This window comes from Rhinoderma darwinii, chromosome 9, assembly GCF_050947455.1.
Source record: "Rhinoderma darwinii isolate aRhiDar2 chromosome 9, aRhiDar2.hap1, whole genome shotgun sequence".
Classification (NCBI taxonomy): Eukaryota; Metazoa; Chordata; class Amphibia; order Anura; family Rhinodermatidae; genus Rhinoderma; species Rhinoderma darwinii.
In genome coordinates this window covers 43,506,748-43,524,423 of record NC_134695.1, presented here as the reverse complement: position 1 = coordinate 43,524,423, position 17,676 = coordinate 43,506,748, and the positions used below count along the sequence as shown (strand labels likewise).

Genomic DNA, 17,676 nt, shown 5'->3' with positions numbered 1-17,676 from the left:
CAAACTTTTACTTCTCTATAGGGGCTGACATTTTTTTTTCATCTCTGTATGTGTCGATTAACGACACATACAGAGATGGAATACGGCACATACAACCCCATAGAGAATGCGAACGGGAGCCGTGTTTCTGTTTTGTGAAACTTGCTGCATGTCCTATATTGGTGCTTTTTCACGCACCTAGTCCCCGAATGAAGTCTATGGTGAGTGAAACCACGGACAGCACACGGAATACATTGAAAAGCAGAGAAATATTTAATTTTTTTTAAAAATGAAGTGCTTGCACAGTCGTGAAAAACGCATGCCACACGCAAAGCACACTGATGCCAATACACAACGCACATGGACAAATGTGGGCAAAACACTGCATTTTTTAGGTGCGCAAATCGGACACGCTCATCTGAATGTAGTCTTAAAGGACATTTTACCCTAAAAAGTGGCCTATCCTCTCCAAGTAACATTATTTTACATATTTATTCTCTGTAGCACTATTCCATTTGTTCAGTAGATATATAAAATTGCTTATTTAGAAGAAAATAATTTTGCTTTCTTTGTAGCGTGTCAAACATATTATGTAATAACATACATTAAAAATACATCCCAATAAAAATAGTACAATAACATTCATAAGAAACTTTTTATCATTTTGCAGTACAAAATTCAGCACTGTTTCGTTGCTGGGTTAACATCTTCAGTGACTGGAGTTAAAGAGGCTCTGTCACCACATTATAAGTGATTGGTCAGCGTCATACACTTCTCTTTACAACACCCAGTTGGTAAAAAAGTAAAAATACGCCCAGTTAACTAATTAACATAAATGTAAAATTGCTCATAACTTGCTCAAAATTGATCGTTTTTCAAAATAAAAAACACTATTGTTATCTACATTACAGTGCCGATCACATTATGTAGTAGATAGTCTGGTGACAGAGCCTCTTTAAAGTGAACCTAAGGTCTGAGATTGCCGCTCCTGGTACCAGCACAGTAGATTTTCGTGATTGCTGAGGACCACACAAGGCGGGTTTGGACACTGCCTGCACACAGTGTAAAAAGATTTTGTGTATAAGCCAAACTTGATCTTATTCCTCTAGTTTGTAGATACCTTTGCTAAATGATATTGAATTGCTTTTGGCGCAATTACCTAATATACCATCAATAACTGAAGCACCAAAAACTGAAGCATGGCAGCGTCTCATCTACCTTGGCAGATAAAAAGATTCTGAGATCTCATCCTCCAACCCTACAGAACATTTGCACCTCCACTTTTAATTGCATCATAGGCTTTGTTGTTATCATTGTACACGCAGGACATATCATCAGTAGTAAGTTATTTGTGAATAAACCCTATGAGAAAGAAACTAATGGCAAGTTATTGACTACAAATGGTGCTGCCTTCTGTTGAACCTTTGGGGGGTTCATTATTGTGTTAGAGCCTGTGTCCACCAGATGATCCTCTGGTGGGCCAGTCTGAGCCTGTCAATGGGCTACCTCCTGCGGCCAACATGCGAGCTCTAGACAGTTGTATATTGCACATAATACAAATGTGCTTCACTTTACAGTTTCATCTGCATAGGTAATAATAATTGGTAGTAGAACTTGTTTTCGGTGCCATAGTCTACCTATGGGTATTATATTAACCAGATAATGAGCACAGCAGCAAATAAAATGACTACAATAAGGAGGTATATTATAAGGACAAGTCGATCGACTACAAGGGCTGCAGCATGCCATTCTGTCTTGATGTCATCCTTTTCCCTAGAATTGATTATTTCCGTGTGGATCTTCAAGATCTCTAGTAGGAGCTTCTTCAACAACTTTACCTCTATACAGTCTTCCTTGACGCTTTTCTTCCTTTTTGTTTCTTCTCCTAGCACCCTCTTATTATCATCTAAGAAATATGCACATTTAAGTTCCGTCAGAGTGTATTGCATTATGCCCCCCCCCCCCAAAAAAAATAAAAAAAAATACTTACGTGTTTCTGCTTCTGAAATGTTGATCCCATATTTCATAAATGATTTTCCTTTAAAGCAAACAACACGTGCCAGGTACCCCAAGATCCAGGATTTTATCCAAGAAGGGACAGTTGGTTGAGTTTCAGATAGCGTTATCATGTAGGAGATAGCAATGCATCCCATTATACTGATCACCATAACAGCCATGCACACACAGCAGAATATACCTGTAAAAAAAGGAAAAAATATAATTGGCTTATAGAAAGTACAGATAAATGTTCTACTTTTAGTATGTATGTATCAAAATGTTCTCTTGAATTTAAGGGCTTCTTGCCCAGAGCAACCAATCCATTGTACATTTTCCGGCACAATCTACTGTAGTCATTGCAAACTGAACTCTGATAGGTTGGTATGGACAAGAAGGCCATTTTTTTATGAGGTTCATGGTGCCGAAATCCTCAGTCTTAAAGACACTAGTACTAGGGATGAGGTGAAGTTCTACAGACAAGGAATGTTTGGAGGGTACGTCCAGTGATGATGATGGCCACATCTCCAGTCAGAAGCTTCTCTGCATCTCCTGGTGTCACTTTTAAACTTCTGCCAGGACACAAAGCTTTCATCATCACCATGGAGGTACCATGACTAAAGACTAAATGTACTGCCCAAGGAATTTCACCAATAGACATGCCTTCTCCATCTCTGACTAATATATGTAAAAGATTATATGACAGTTTATGTGACTATCTATTTAGCAATGTTGACATTTAGTCCGTTCATTTTCTTGTAAGTCCGACATGTTAAAGCAGCAATATTATCATCCAAGTGACCAATTCATGCCAATTTTGTGCAATCCCCCCAAGTGTTAGGGCTGGTATCAGCACTAGGCTAGCTTGAGCAGATGCTGGAGCACTCGGCTTGGATGATCTATGCCTATCTGGGTAAACATGCCCTATGCTTTCCAAACTGAGGGTGAGATAGACAAGGGACCCACTAGGACTCTGTCACCCGAAGGCCCACTTATACTTCTAGCTGGCCCTGCTAAGTTTACAAAAAAGAACAACATACCTAAAATTGGAGGCACATTGGAGGTTGGGAGCATGGAGTTTAGAATTAAAAGGAGCACAGAGAAGCCCAACACAATGGTTATTTTGAAGGCAAGCCTTTCCCCAGACTCCATCTGTATGAACATACTGGCAATATCCAAAAAAATCATCAAGCATGCTGGGGCGATAAGTGTAAGGATGTAAACTACAGCTACTCGCTTTAAAGTGATCTAAAAAATAAATAAATATATATATATAAATTTGTATGAAACACATCTCTAAAATTTGCTTGCAATAACACAAATTTAATTTCTTGCTAATATTGATTTACCTACTAGATGACCATAGAGGTTTGCTGGAAACACATCCTGCATATCAGGAGGAAATTGCTTAATTAAGAGACGAAGGCATGTTCCCTTTCACCAGGTGGCAACAATTCAGCTTGTAGCCCCCTCCCACAAAGTAGTACGTACAATTGTGATCAGCATACACGGATATGTAGTCTACCTCACCCCTAAGTACTACTGCTGGGTGACGGTCTTACTCTCCTCCCACTTGCTTCACTAGCCAACCCTAGGTACATCGTGCTCATTCAGATGACTAATTCTCCAGACCCCACCATTAACATGCACGCTGCGCTAGGCCGAGCGTGTATATCAATGATAAGAAAGTAATAAGCCGCTGCCAACAGCTAATCAACGGCTGGAACAAAGGATAAGGCATGTTGAAATCTAAAATGCCTAATCCTTCTTTAACACAACATCAGTTGTTGAGGGACAGTCGAGAGACCCCTATACACATGAAATAGTTGGCTGGTTCGGCTGACTTTCATCTAATATGTATGGGCACCTGTACACAGTAAAGTGACCAGTCACAACGTATTTTGCAGGACAAAATGGTTAATTACTGCACTAAATGTGGTCCATTATAGTATTATATTGTACATTCCCATTACAAGTTCTTGAGTTGTGTTGTTTATAGATATAGAATATGTGTCATAACAAGTCATGTGGCTTTTAAATAATGAAGGGCAGGCAGGAAATACATATAGCAGCTGTCTCCCCTGTCTAGAGGTGGTTATCACTATGCCCTCTCAATTGTGATTTACAGAACTGAAACGCAGTCAGGTGATAGCCCTCATTCCCATCACAATTCGCAGAAGATTTGTCAGATAACTCTCACATTCCCGGACTAATCACAGGGATCAAATGGTCAAATTAAGGTAACTGTATACAAAGGGAAGATCTGTGCAGGAGCAAGAAGGCCAGTAAAGCATACATTAGGTATTGTGATGGATGGACCATTTGCTTATATTCTCTGTATTAAATTAGATTATGAATTATCGAGCAGGATGCCGGATCATGCAGAGATATCATTTCTATTCCATCTGCAATTACCTTCTCCCCCCATTTCAGAAATCATATCTCTCCATAGAAGTCTATGGGCACTTCCGTAATTACAGACAGCCACTGATGTGTATTCGTAGCCGTCCATAATTCCGAAAGCATTGCTATGCGACTCCAGGGGATTACCCTAGATTCCTCCCTGTTTTTTAGTGGATATAAATACGGATGCAATACGGACCGTATTTACGGACACCCTTCTGTATATGCAGATGATTTACGGATTACTATAAATTACTACGAATCTGTATTTATGGACAGTATTTACGGATGGATGAGAAATACGATCGTGTGCATGGGACCTTATCATTAGAGATGAGCGAACTTATGAAAAGTTCGGTTCGGCCCTGTAATTCAAGAAAGCCCATAAAAATCGTGTATGGAGCTCCCGTAATGACGGGTGGCTACATGTGTGCACCCGGCATTACGGAAGCGTTGCTAGGCGACGTCAGTAAATAGTCACTGTCCAGGGTGCTGAAAGAGTTAACTGATCAGCAGTAACTCTTTCAGCACCCTGGACAGTGAATTCCGATCACAATATAGAGCAACCTGTAAAAAAAAAAAAAGAAAAGACGTTCGTACTTACTGATAACTTCCTGCTTCTTCCTCCAGTCCGGCCGTTGCCTTGGTGACGCGTCCCTCTCGACATCCGGCCCGACCTCCCTGGATGAAGTTTCAGCCAATGTGACCACTGCAGCCAATCACAGGCCAATCACATGCTGCAGCGGTCACATGGACTGCCGCGTCATCCAGGGAGGTCGGGCTGGATGTCAAGAGAGGGACGCGTCACCGTTGCCTTGGTGACGCGTCCCTCTTTCGGCATCCAGCCCAACCTCCCTGGATGACGTTTCAGCCAATGTGACCGCTGCAGCCAATCACAGGCCAATCACATGCTGCAGCGGTCACATGGACTGCCGCATCATCCAGGGAGGTCGGGCTGGATGTCAAGAGAGGGACGCGTCACCGTTGCCTTGGTGACCTGTCCCTCTTTCTGCATCCAGCCCGACCTCCCTGGATGACGCGGCAGTCCATGTGACCGCTGCAGCCTGGGATTGGCCTGTGATTGGCTGCAGCCTGTGATTGGCCTGTGATTGGCTGCAGCGGTCACTTGGACTGAATCGTCATCCCGGGAAGTCGGACTGGAGGAAGAAGCAGGGAGTTATCGGTAAGTAGGAACTTCTATTTTTTTTTACACGTTGTTGTATATTGTGATCGGAAGTCACTGTCCAGGGTGCTGAAACAGTTACTGCCGATCGCTTAACTCTTTCAGCACCCTGAACAGTGACTCTCTCCTGACGTCGTGTACCGGAAAATCAGTGACTCATAAGCTGGGTTCGGTCAAAACGTGTTCTGCCGAACCCAGTGAAGTTCGGATTCGCTGCGAACCGAACTTTTCCCGATGTTCGGACCGAAACCGGGTTCGGTTGTCCCGGTTCGCTCATCTCTACTTATCATGATGCAAGAATTACACAAAGCATATAAAATGATGCCGTTGGTTGTAATATCTCTTACCTCGTAGTAAATTGAACTGTACGCTATTTCGTTCGCTTTCACAGGATTTTTTGCCACTGTAATATCTAACAGGTTCCAATCTCCCTTGCTAACAAAGATAGCAAGTGATTTTCTTAACACCTCAGCGGAATTCGATTGATTAATCATGATTATGTCTTTAACTGTAAAGTAGAAATAGCATTGTCAAAATAAACATGAAACCAATGAATTGTGAACAGAGAAGAATTATCTACCGTAATCAAAATCTGAATGAGATGAATAAAGCAAAAATATTAAGAAAGTTACTCAATATTCAATGAAGTTGTATACCGCAGGCCACCGGAGCGGCGTATAGGTGTGGGGTCCAGGTGTCGGACCCGCACCGATGATATACTGATGACCTATCCGGTGGATAGGTCATCAGTTGTCAGAAGGTGGACAACCCCTTTAAGGCCCTTTTACATGGGCCGATTATCGGGCAACGAGCGTTCGTATGAAGGCTCATTCCAAATCATTGCTCTGTGTAAACACAGCAACGATTAGCCGATGAATGAGCAAACACTCGTTCATCAGCCGATCGTATGATTTGTGCTGCAAGAAATATTATTGTTGTCAGCAGCACATCTCCCTGTGTAAACAGGGAGACGTGCTGACGACATGATAGAAATGTATAGAGACGAGCGATCGTAGTAACTATCGCTCATCCTCATGCATTGCTCCTTGAGAAAGGAGAAAACAAGCGCCGACCAATGAGCTGTCTCGTTTACTGGTCCTCGTTTACACGGCTCATTTGGGGCCTTGTAAGAGAACCCTTAGATTACTGACAGGTTCCAGGGGCAACTTTGAGGAATTTATTAACCCCGCAACTGCTCTTCACCTTATGAAAATCAATCAATCAGTATGTTAGGTTGTTTTCACATGTGCGGTTTTTGCTGCTGGTTTAGTTACAGTTTTTGCCATTATTTTAAATGCATGAATACAAGGAAATTACATGTAATGCTATATCTTCATATATGTGTCCTCGCTAATCTGGAGTTAGTCTATCACCTACTTAATGGACAATTACATACAGAAACAAATAGATATAATGTGTAGTTAGTCAATATTATGCACATGGGAACATTTAGAGGGGTCTGTGTTTCTAAGAGAAATATTTTAAACCTGCCACTGTCACTACCACTAGAGATTATCATAATATACTTTTATTTTTGAGTCTATGCCACCCGGTCACAAATTCTGGTAACTTAAGTAGGTTACATATGTTTTCACTTATAGCTGTTTGGGCCCCAATCCCAATATACATTGTATATAGAGTAGACATCACTTGTTTGCTGCACTAAGCAAACAATTAGAGTATGTTCACACAGGGCGGATACGCTGCGTAAAGGTACGCAGCATATTCGTCCTAGAACCCACAGTGAATTTCCGGATGAAAAGACGCTCCAAATCGTGGCGTAGGTTTTTGGGCAGAAAACAGCGCTGTAAAAAAAAATATATATTATTGCTCAGCAGATTTTGGTGGATAATCCATAGCTAATCTGCCCCGTGTGAACATATTTTTAGAGCTTTCATTGTTTACACTTCTCTGGAGAAATGAAAGCTACTGATTGGTTGCTATCGGCAACAAAACTAGTTTTTCTATTAGGATCCACAGTATTAGTTCATGGCAGACACCAGTACTTCAATGCTTAACTTCTTTTTATATAATAAGTGAAAGTTTTATGATACATATACAATAATACTCAAGTCTTTCAGTACATAACACTTCTTGTTAGTTTCATAGACATATTCATGGTGGTTTACCAATAGTCCATATTGCAAAGGGCAAAAATCAGAATTAAGACGTCTAGATACGTGGAACGATTTTTAGCACACCTGCGCGATGTCTCGGGGACCCCCACCTTTCCCAAGTGCAGGTGAGATACAGGACATCTGCACTTGCGATACAGGTGAGATATAGATAACCTGCACTTGGGATACAGTACGCATGCTTGAGAAGGGTAGATACGTCCTCCGAAATATCGCACAGGTGTGTACATACCCATTCTGTGTAACTAGACGTCTCCTGATGATTTTTGCCAGGAGCAATATGCAGGGACGGCTTCAGGTTTATGTGGGCCCTTGGGCGACACAGACTTAGTGGGCCCCTTTCTGGGGGAACTCACGGTGGCAGTAAAATGCCAAAAAGTGTCACTTTGTGCTCCCATATAGATGTTATGCCCTGTTTATACCACCATATACAAGTTAGGCCCCCAGTTTGTACCCCCATAAATTTAGTAACCTCTGTAGATAGTGCCACCCAGCCCCCCTCCCGCCGGCACCTGGCGGCCGAGTGGGCCCCCGCAAATGGAGTGGGCCCCGGCACTTGCCCGGTGCTGACGATGGCCCTGGCAATATGGAGTATTGGAGTAGTGGTAAACCACCACATGGACTATTGGTAAAACACCATGAATACGTCTATCAAACTAACAAGAAGTGATATGTATTGATAAATTTGAGTACTATTGCATATTATTAATAATACTTTCACTTATTTTATATGTATATAAAACAAGCTTTTATATATATATATATATATATATATATATATATATATATATATATATATATATATAAAAAGAAGCTAAGCATTGAAGTACTCGTGCTTACCTTGCATTTTTACTCTGTGGATTCTGACTGGAGGTTAAAGGGAGAGAGCTCAGCTTTTTGCACGGACTCCTGGTGGTTTACCTATTCGTTGGTTAAAGGCTATGTACACCTTTGAAATTATTTTTTTTATTGTTTTTTTTATAAAAATCAGTGTGTTTGGTGCAACTTTCAAAATACTTTTTATTACAAATAATTTTAACTTTTTGAGATACAGCTGCTTTGTTTTCTGCTCACAGAGCAGCTGTATCGAGGACCGTGGGACTGACGAGTTCATTGAAAGCTGGTCCTGCGTGTTTTTAACATGCAGGATCTACCTGTAATCGATCACAACTAAGTTATGAACTTAAATGTGATCGATAGCAGCTCAATCCTGCGCAGGACCCGCTGAAACTGAACCCGTCAGTCCCACAGACCTGACTGATACAGGTTTCAGAACTAGATACAGCTGCTCTGTATACAATATACAAAGTCGCTGTATCCCAAAAAGTAAAAATCATTTTTAATAAAAAGTATTTTAAAAGTTTCACCAAAGACACTGATAGACACTTTTATTTAAAAATATAAATGATTTCAAAGGTGTACATAACTTTAAACGATCTTTGAATGCTATGTACGGAGTTTTTCAGTTAGACAGTTTGGATAAGCCCAATGGACTCATCAAGGGGTGAAGTGACCTTTATTTCTCATACCAACCAGTCGCACATTCCTGGGCAGTTTTTACAAATGGAAGCTTAACTCTGTAAACCAACACAATGGATTTGAAACAAAGAAATGAAGATGTGATTGATGTGTAGACTTTTAGCTTTATATCATACAAAAATAATGCATTAACCATTTAGGAATTACAGCCATTTTTTATAGAGTTCATCCATTTTCATAGGCTCAAAAGTAATTGGATAAACTAACATAATTATAAATATAAGGATTATTTTGAATACTTGGATGTAAATCCCTTGGAGTCAATGACTGCCTAAAGCTTTGAACCCATAAACATCACCTAATGATGTATGTATGTATGTATGTATGTATGTCTACACCTGTATAATGCAATCTTTAGTTCTGTCGATAGTAATAAACATACCTGAGTGAATATATGGACCAAATGTCAGATTACACTTTTGGGTGTCAAAAGGAAACTTTAAGATGTCCAGTTTACAGGAACTAACAATCCGCAATGGCACTGCGCTTTTAATAACTCCATCGTGGTTAAGAATATAGAATGGCATGACAGAAGACTTATCTTCACCTTCTATCCTGCATAATACAGAACAAACATATGATTTCACAATTTACTTCACAACATCCTGAAACATGCATTTTACATGGATACGTTACTACAGTGGTGTACATAGAAGAGGGGGCCCCATAACATAGGTAAAAATGGGCCCCTCATAAGAGTTATGGGTTTTTCTTGCCAGTACAGAAGAGCCTGGTGTCTGTTTCCCCTTTACACTCTTTCCATAACTCTGACTTGGGCGTATTCCCCATCTCCTTGTTTGCTAATAACGCAGATCCTTTGGAGATTGGAGTCCTGCATAAGTTCCTGCCTCCCAGTAGCAAAACGTACAGAACTAACCATGGCTGGGCCCCCTCTGTCTATAGGTTCAAATGCCTTTGCATTACTAGTCTAAACACATTTGCAATTGTTGCATTACATTCCATTTATGGAGGCAGTTAGATTAACATTATCACAATACACATCTTCCAACATTTCAATCCCAAATTGTGGAACATTTAAGCCCCACCTCCAGGAATACCGAAGCCATAGAAATGTCTCCTTTTATGCAAATGTACATAAACCCGCCCCCTTTTGCGGTCTGGTTGAGCACTCAGCGCTCTATTGCTTTGTTCTGATAACACATGCCTGCTCGGTTGAGCCGAGCAAGCACATGTATGGCGGAGTCGTTAGGAACAGTTGTCGGCCAAATCTAATACACATTAGATGTGAGCAGGACCGGCGGACTATCTAATGTGTATGGCAGTATTTCAACTCTCCCCCGATGGCATATGTTGTGGGAGAGAAGGATAGGGCTGTTTGTTCGTAAGGAGATAAGCCCCTGCCAGAGGAGTCTGGAAGCTTCTTTTTCTTTTCTCTATATTGAAAACACATGCCCGCTCGGCCGGGCCGAGCGTGCATGTGTATGGGGGAGTCGTTAGGAACAGTTGTCAGCCAAAAGATTGTTCGTCCTACAGCTATCTAAAGTGGATGGCTAACCTATGCTAGACATAGTTTTATTGACATCCTTTTGCTATGAGCCATTATTTAAAAGTGATGCGTACATTGCATGCTTCAGACCTACCTCTCATAGATATACATGTCTGGTTTCCAAATGTTATCATCTGACAGCAATATTTGCTCAATGGAACAGTATCGTTTTGGGTCCCATTGTAGGAATTCATTTTTCCATGTCTGCAGCACAAAACTTATAGTACATTATACTGTATTTCATGTTTATACCGTCCATTTTTTACTTTCATTAATATTAGCTTTCATTTTAAGAAGACAGGAGTGAATTGAGCGGTTTTGCAATTTTGGACACAGAGGGAAACTTCAATACAGTATTATTTTAATAAGGGTTCCTTATATCGGGATTTGAAGAGGAGAAATCTCAACAGAATTAACCCAAATATTTTCTTGTCATTTTTGCATGTTGCACCTCTCTAATATTAATCTGTAATACTACCGGCATGTACTAACCCTGCTTCACTGAATTTTGTGTAAAGTTTGTCTGGAAATGTCTAGATCTGGTGGAATGAAGGGCGGTGAAGGAGAATTTGAGTGACTATGGATCCAAAACACTGAAAACTGTTGGGCAGCGTACACCCAGTCAGACCTTTTAGGGTATATCCACAAATAGCGTAAATACTGCGGATTTTGTACTTTTACGCAGTGTATCCTCCCTGTGTGAACATGTAGATTATTTTGTAATGTTTTAGGTTCTAGCAACCAACCAACATACAGATTTTGCACCAAATCCTCATATATCCACACGCTAAGGGTATGTTCACACAAGGCGAATACGCTGCATAAAAATACACAGCGTATCCGCCCTGGACACTGGAGAGAATTCTGGCTGAAAACCACAACACCACATTGTGGTTCAGTTTTTCATGTGGAATGTCCACTGCAGAAAATAGCTGGTAAAAAAAAAAAAGACTATACTTACCCATAGTCATGGTAACACATCCCACTGACGTCCTGCAGTCCGGCCTCCTGGGATGATATTTCATCCCATGTGACAGCTGCAGCTTGTGATTGGCAGCAACAGTCACATGGGATGAAACGTCATCCCTGGAGGCCGAGCTGGACGCAGAATAATGGGGTTTTTTTCTGAGTTGCGATTTTTGTGGTTGAATCGCAGCTTTTCTGCCGCAAAAATTGCAGCTATTTTTTACAGGGTTTTTTACCTCCCCATTGAATTAATTAAAACAGAACGTTTTTTCTGCATTATTTTTTACGCAGCGTGTGGATGAGATAGGCTCAAATCGAATCCACTTTGCTGCTACTGTATTACGCTGTGGATTTTCCTCAATGAAATATGTTGCAGAAAATCCGCAGTATTTATATTACGTATTTAAGTTTGTGCATTTGGTGAATGTCTGGAAGATTGGTCAATGCATAGTTCAATGACATATATATCAAGTACATATCTTATAGGTATAAATCTGCATATCTTACCATGCTGAACCAAACCAACGTAGTTAAAGATTGCAAGCTTGTGTCCTAGAAACAGAAATAATGTGAATTGAAATGATTTCTTTCTTGAAATAGATATATGTGAGCTAGTACTGAATGTGACTGAATAATATACTGGTGATTAATTCCATGCAAAGTAACGTTCAGGCAATAAAACTGTTCTCCTAGAGTACATGGAGCGCATATATACAGCTTAATATACACTGAAATGTCCTAATGTACTTTATGTTATAGTTCGGACCCTAAACTGATCTTGGTGACAGTGTCTGTTTTGGTTAGTACATTTTTAATTTGTTCAACCACGTGTTGTCTATTGGTAATGAATATGAACATAGAGATCCATCTACAGATTTCATCCATATGGATGTGTCAATAGAAAACAAATGGACCTATGCAATGAGATGATGGGGGTTGTTTTGAAATGGTGCAGATAATATCTTGGAGCAGAAGTGGTACAGGCAAGTGTCATATAATGTACAGATGTCCTTTTTTCCAGTTTTACACTTGGTTTATATTTAAAATTCTCCAGACTTCCCATCTGTAAAGCACTATGCGCTGCCTTCGGTGTAAAGAAGTGTTAAACTATCCCAGTCATACTGAAGTCCTATAGTGTTATTGTAAATTAATATACGGTACTTGTGTCAAATTCACTTATGTCCAGCACACTTTGACATTTTCATTGACATCGAATTGGTGTAAAAAAATCACACTTTGTATACATTTTTCCCAACAATATCCCTAACCCCCGACATCCCACCATCATGGTAACTAGGCTAAATGTTTCGGTATTGGAGGGTAACTTTTTAGTGAAAATGTATCCCCTACATCTTTATAGGGTCTCTCTGCAGCATGTGCGTGGATTTCTGCAAACCGTATTCAGATGAACAGGACAGGGACAGATATTTCTGCAACAAATCTGCCGCATATAAAGTGGCTCAGCTCTGTTGGAAATATTTGTAATGGATCATACGTGCCAATGCAATGGGACCTGCGGGTCTAAATGATATGGCAGTATTTTGTAATAATTTATGTTCTTATGGTTTTGTTTTTAATTAGCTGCACATTGAAATATGTTCTGCATTTTAATTTCACTTATATGTGCAATAGTGTAACCCCGCGTTCTGTAAAGGGACAATGAACGGCTTATAAAACCCAATATTAGGGGTAATTTAATCTAAAGCTGTTTTAAATAGCTCAATACCGTTCTGATCCTACTGCCCCATGTTTGTTTCTAGGTATTTTCCCAACTTCTCTATAGAGATTCCGTTAACCACGTTCCTTTCTACCTGGACTAGTCCCCACGCAGCCGCAAAAGAGACGATCTCTTCCCAGCGGCTTATATGTTGCGATTAATGGGACTTTAGTATCCGCCCAGTCATAATGTAATGAGGTTTTCCTTCTCTTGAGATCGTTTAGCATAAAGGGGTGTGTATTAGGGGCCGTTCACTGTTGCTACACGCGTTAGTAAGGAAGTTGCAGCTGACGAGGGTTTAAAAGAACGCCGCCAACAATGATGTCTCAGGTCAGAAGAAGCGCTATTCCAAGCGCGAAACAGGCTGTAACCTGCAATCTGCTATGTACTCCCTTATATGCTTTTATTTTTGCTAGATGCCACAACTAAATAAAGAATAAGAGCCAAAACGGGTGAGAGCCGCATTTCCATTCCTCTCACTGCATGACTGTGTTAACAATTGCCTGTTATATGATATAGCAAAGTGCTTCTGATATGTGACTTAAAATGGTCATACACGTATGACAGCTATTTCTCCCGACTCATGTTTATTTTCAATGTGGAAAGATGAATAAGCCACTGCCAGGCCCCTATGGACATGTTGAAATCCATTATTCCCAATCCCTTATTCCCCCATACACATGAGATTATTTGCCAAACCCCGATCATGGGTTCGGACAACTTTCTTATGTATATGGCCAACTTTAGTCTGATGTCAAGTTCCAATGATGTAGCTCTGATGCCATATTTCAGTAAAACGGTGCCACTGGTGCGCCATGGTATCTGAAGCTACAACTTCTGGTGAGCCACATCCAGTGGGCCTGTGAGCAAGATTAGGTTTCCGAGCACTGGTTGGGAAGCACGAGACTAGATTTTAAAGAGGTCTGTCATAGTAACAGGTTCACAAGACCTAAATAGTAGGAGCCTTCAAATTGTAAATATATTTTAGAAGAAATAAGTTGCCAGAATGGAGTTACCAGTTTAACGATAGTGTACAGGATCATTCCAATATTTATTTCAGTTACAGTTGTCCAGTTTTTCACTGGCCGAATATGTGTGTCTGGGAACGTCAAATTGTTAAACAGGTTGTCGAAACTACAGTTAAGCTGGCAGTAATTTACACCTAGAAGATAGAGAAATAGAGAAAGCAGAATTAAATACATGACACAAAAACAGGAAATGCGTAATTATTCACCGACATTAATGTGACATGTGACAAATCCTCAATGGAACATAATAAGTCTAATGGAGGTTGCTTCAAGTAATTGTTCTGTTTTTAGAAGGTCCAACTGCTGATGAGTCACATTTCCCATCACATAACTCCATGGCAAGATTATTAAAAAGTAACGGGGATGGATACGGGAAGAGATGTACCTTCTTACACCACTTGACCAAGAGACCTATGACACTCTGAAGGATTTACACGTTCTGTTACTGAAAGAGATTGATCACACGGCTATGGCCCGGGTTATTCTCCAGTCACGGCTTTATGAGAAAAGTATCTAATAAAGAAATTGGTACCACATCTTGACATGTAAGAAACTAAAATCAAGGGGTAATGAGACAGTCCTGAGATTTCTGCCCAGAAAGTCTATATGAGGTATAAACAAAAAAGAACGCACGAAAAACAATCTACCCCCACGCCACAAAAAAAATAATGATGTTAGCATCATGCTGTTGGAGCTGTTGTTGGTTTTCTGTAGCGTTTTGAAGGTAGAGGGGGGATTAATGCAGCAGAATATCAGGTAATCCTGAAGGAAAACCTTTTATAAGGAACGAGGACAGGTCAAGACTACCCAGGAGTAGCCTAATAATAGTTCAGACATTAATCCATTAGAAAATTTGTGTCTGGAGTTGATCATTTGTGTTCAGATGCGTAACTTCAAGCTCCTAGGCCCCAAGTGCCAAATTTACCATGCCATGTGTCCCCTTCTGATAAATTCTGCACAATTTGTAACATTTTACTGACTTTTAAATTATGTTTTATGACTCTATTTATACATTTCCCCACTATGTCTATCTATATATGACTTGTGACCAGAGAGCTGCCTATTCCAACAAGTTATTTCCTTGTGAAAGTAGTAAAACTAGAAAACTTCATAAATTTGGTATCGCCATAATCGTATTGACCTGCAGAATAAAGTTAACATGTAGTTTTTACTGCATGGTGAACACTTGAAAAACGAAACTCAAAAAACAATGGAGTAATCACAGTTTTTTTCCCATTCCATCCCACAAATAATTTTTTTTCTAGTTTCCGAGTACATTCTATGTACCCCAATATGGTGTCATTGAAAAACACAACTTGTCCTGCAAAAAACCAGCCCTCATACAGCTACATTGATGGAAAAATAAAAAAAAGTTATGACTCTTGGAATGTGAGGATGAAAAAATTAAAGAGAAGGTATTGGTCATTAGGGCCCAAAACAGGCCTGGTCGTTAAGACGTTAAAGTGACCCATTAAAAACATGGGTGGGTGATAAATGTATGATCGCTGGGACCCCTAGCGATCACGAGAACCAGTGTTCACTGTACTCTGCTATTTCCGTCAATCCCATAGAAATAAAAATAGCAGTAGAGCGCATGAATGGGAGCGTTGGAAATAGCACCATAGACGTGTGATTGATAGGTTATTAAAATAAAAAAGAGGTTGTCGTGGGATAACCCCTTTAAATACATCTATAATATAATATTTGTTGTGTCATATATTAAAGCTACATTCAGACGAGCGTAGCTAACCTCGGACGTGAAAAACTGAAGTCTTTCACGTCCGAGGTACACATGTGCGGGACTCGTTGTCACGGATCCCCCATAGACTAGAGTCACGCAGGAAAATAGGACATGTCCTATTTTTTCATGGACCGTTCACACGCTCCGTTGAAACAACGGTCGTGTGAACGGCCCCATTGAAATACATGAGTCCATGTGACGTCCGTTGTTTTAACCGCTGTCACACAGATGAGATACACGCTTGTCTGAAAGAGCCCTAATTATTTGCTTGTTTAAATGTGGCAAATTCATTAAAGATGTCTACCATTTTTTGCTAAGAAATATGTGTGCCAGCCATGAGGTGGCGTAAGGAAGAGAAATGTGTCTAATATACACTAATAGTTTGTGCCAAATTTATCATGCCATGTGACTTCAGCATGTAAATGCGGCACTATTTCTAATGTTTTATTGACTTTTAAATGACGTTTTATGACTTTATTCATAAATTTCCCCACTGTGTCTGTCTATATACGCCTTGGGTCCATAGAGCTGCCTGTCCAAACAAGTTGCAAATAAATAACCAATTTTCAGGCATGATCCAGAGGACCAAGTCTTTCAAGATTTTATATAACCACATAGTAACACCACATGTGCTCTTAAGGTATTTGCATATTAGCCCATAGAACCCATTTCTTGAATACTTATAGTCACTAATCCAGAAAGGGTTAAACTTTCGTAGAGAAAAGGAAACAACTGTTCACACTAGAAATCTGAATAAATAGCTACTATCAGGACGATACTGACCGCATTCCAACATTAGGGATATCAATAAAAGTAGACAAACCAAAAATGTGACTCATAATATAAATATTAAACATAGAGAACCTACCAAACAGGGTGCTTGTAAGAAGGAGGATCAAGGTGTGCGGAGACATTGTGAGACAAGGAGAAATACATGATCTGCTGTCACCAAGAATACTTATATTTATAGGAGGAGTTATGGGAGGAGTTTGTCTTCTTTTCTGAAGAAGTCATATGTTGTAAAAGTTGATAAACTTGTTTAAAATAGCAATTACTTTGAGTAAATCACATTTATCGAAGAAAACGTGTATACAGATGGAACATGAACACGTGTTAAAGGGGTATTCCCATCTTATAAATTGATGGCATATCGCTAGGATATGTTATCATTATCTAATCGGTGGGGGTCCGACCTCTGGGAAAACCACCGATCTTGAGAATGAAAGGGCCACAACGCTGATCAAGTGAATGCAGTCCCCTGGATAGACGGATGACTGGGAGTGCCGAAATGCAGGGAAAACTTAGAAGGGAACGCATTGCTAAATTATTGCTGCAGCCTCTTTTTTCTCAAGATAGGTGGGGTCCCAGAAGTCGGACCCCTACTGGCCATAAAGCGTTGGCTTCTCCTAGGGAAATGCAATAAGATGGGAATAACCCTTTAAAGCAGGGACATATCAATTCACGATATGTAATGATTTACATA

General features: G+C 40.2%; 1 protein-coding gene across 1 annotated transcript; it reads right to left on the bottom strand.

Annotated features, from left to right (window-relative positions):
* Positions 1-1,625: 1,625 nt before the first annotated feature.
* LOC142660164 (5-hydroxytryptamine receptor 3A-like) lies at positions 1,626-17,107 on the bottom strand. Its single transcript, XM_075836747.1, has 9 exons — positions 17,062-17,107; positions 14,441-14,586; positions 12,215-12,259; positions 10,836-10,945; positions 9,617-9,789; positions 5,908-6,068; positions 3,015-3,222; positions 1,970-2,176; positions 1,626-1,885 (listed from the first exon to the last, which is right to left on the bottom strand). Exons 1-9 carry the CDS (start codon positions 17,105-17,107, stop codon positions 1,626-1,628), a joined length of 1,356 nt encoding a protein of 451 aa, XP_075692862.1.
* Positions 17,108-17,676: the final 569 nt, after the last annotated feature.

Coding starts and splice junctions, on each gene's coding strand:
- LOC142660164 (XM_075836747.1), bottom strand. CDS start 17,107: ATGTCTCCGCACACCTTGATCCTCCTTCTTACAAGCACCCTGTTTG. Junction 6,069..9,616: donor TGGTCCATATATTCACTCAG/GTATGTTTATTA, acceptor TCTACTTTACAG/TTAAAGACATAATCATGATT. Junction 3,223..5,907: donor ACAGTTCAATTTACTACGAG/GTAAGAGATATT, acceptor TTTATTTTTTAG/ATCACTTTAAAGCGAGTAGC.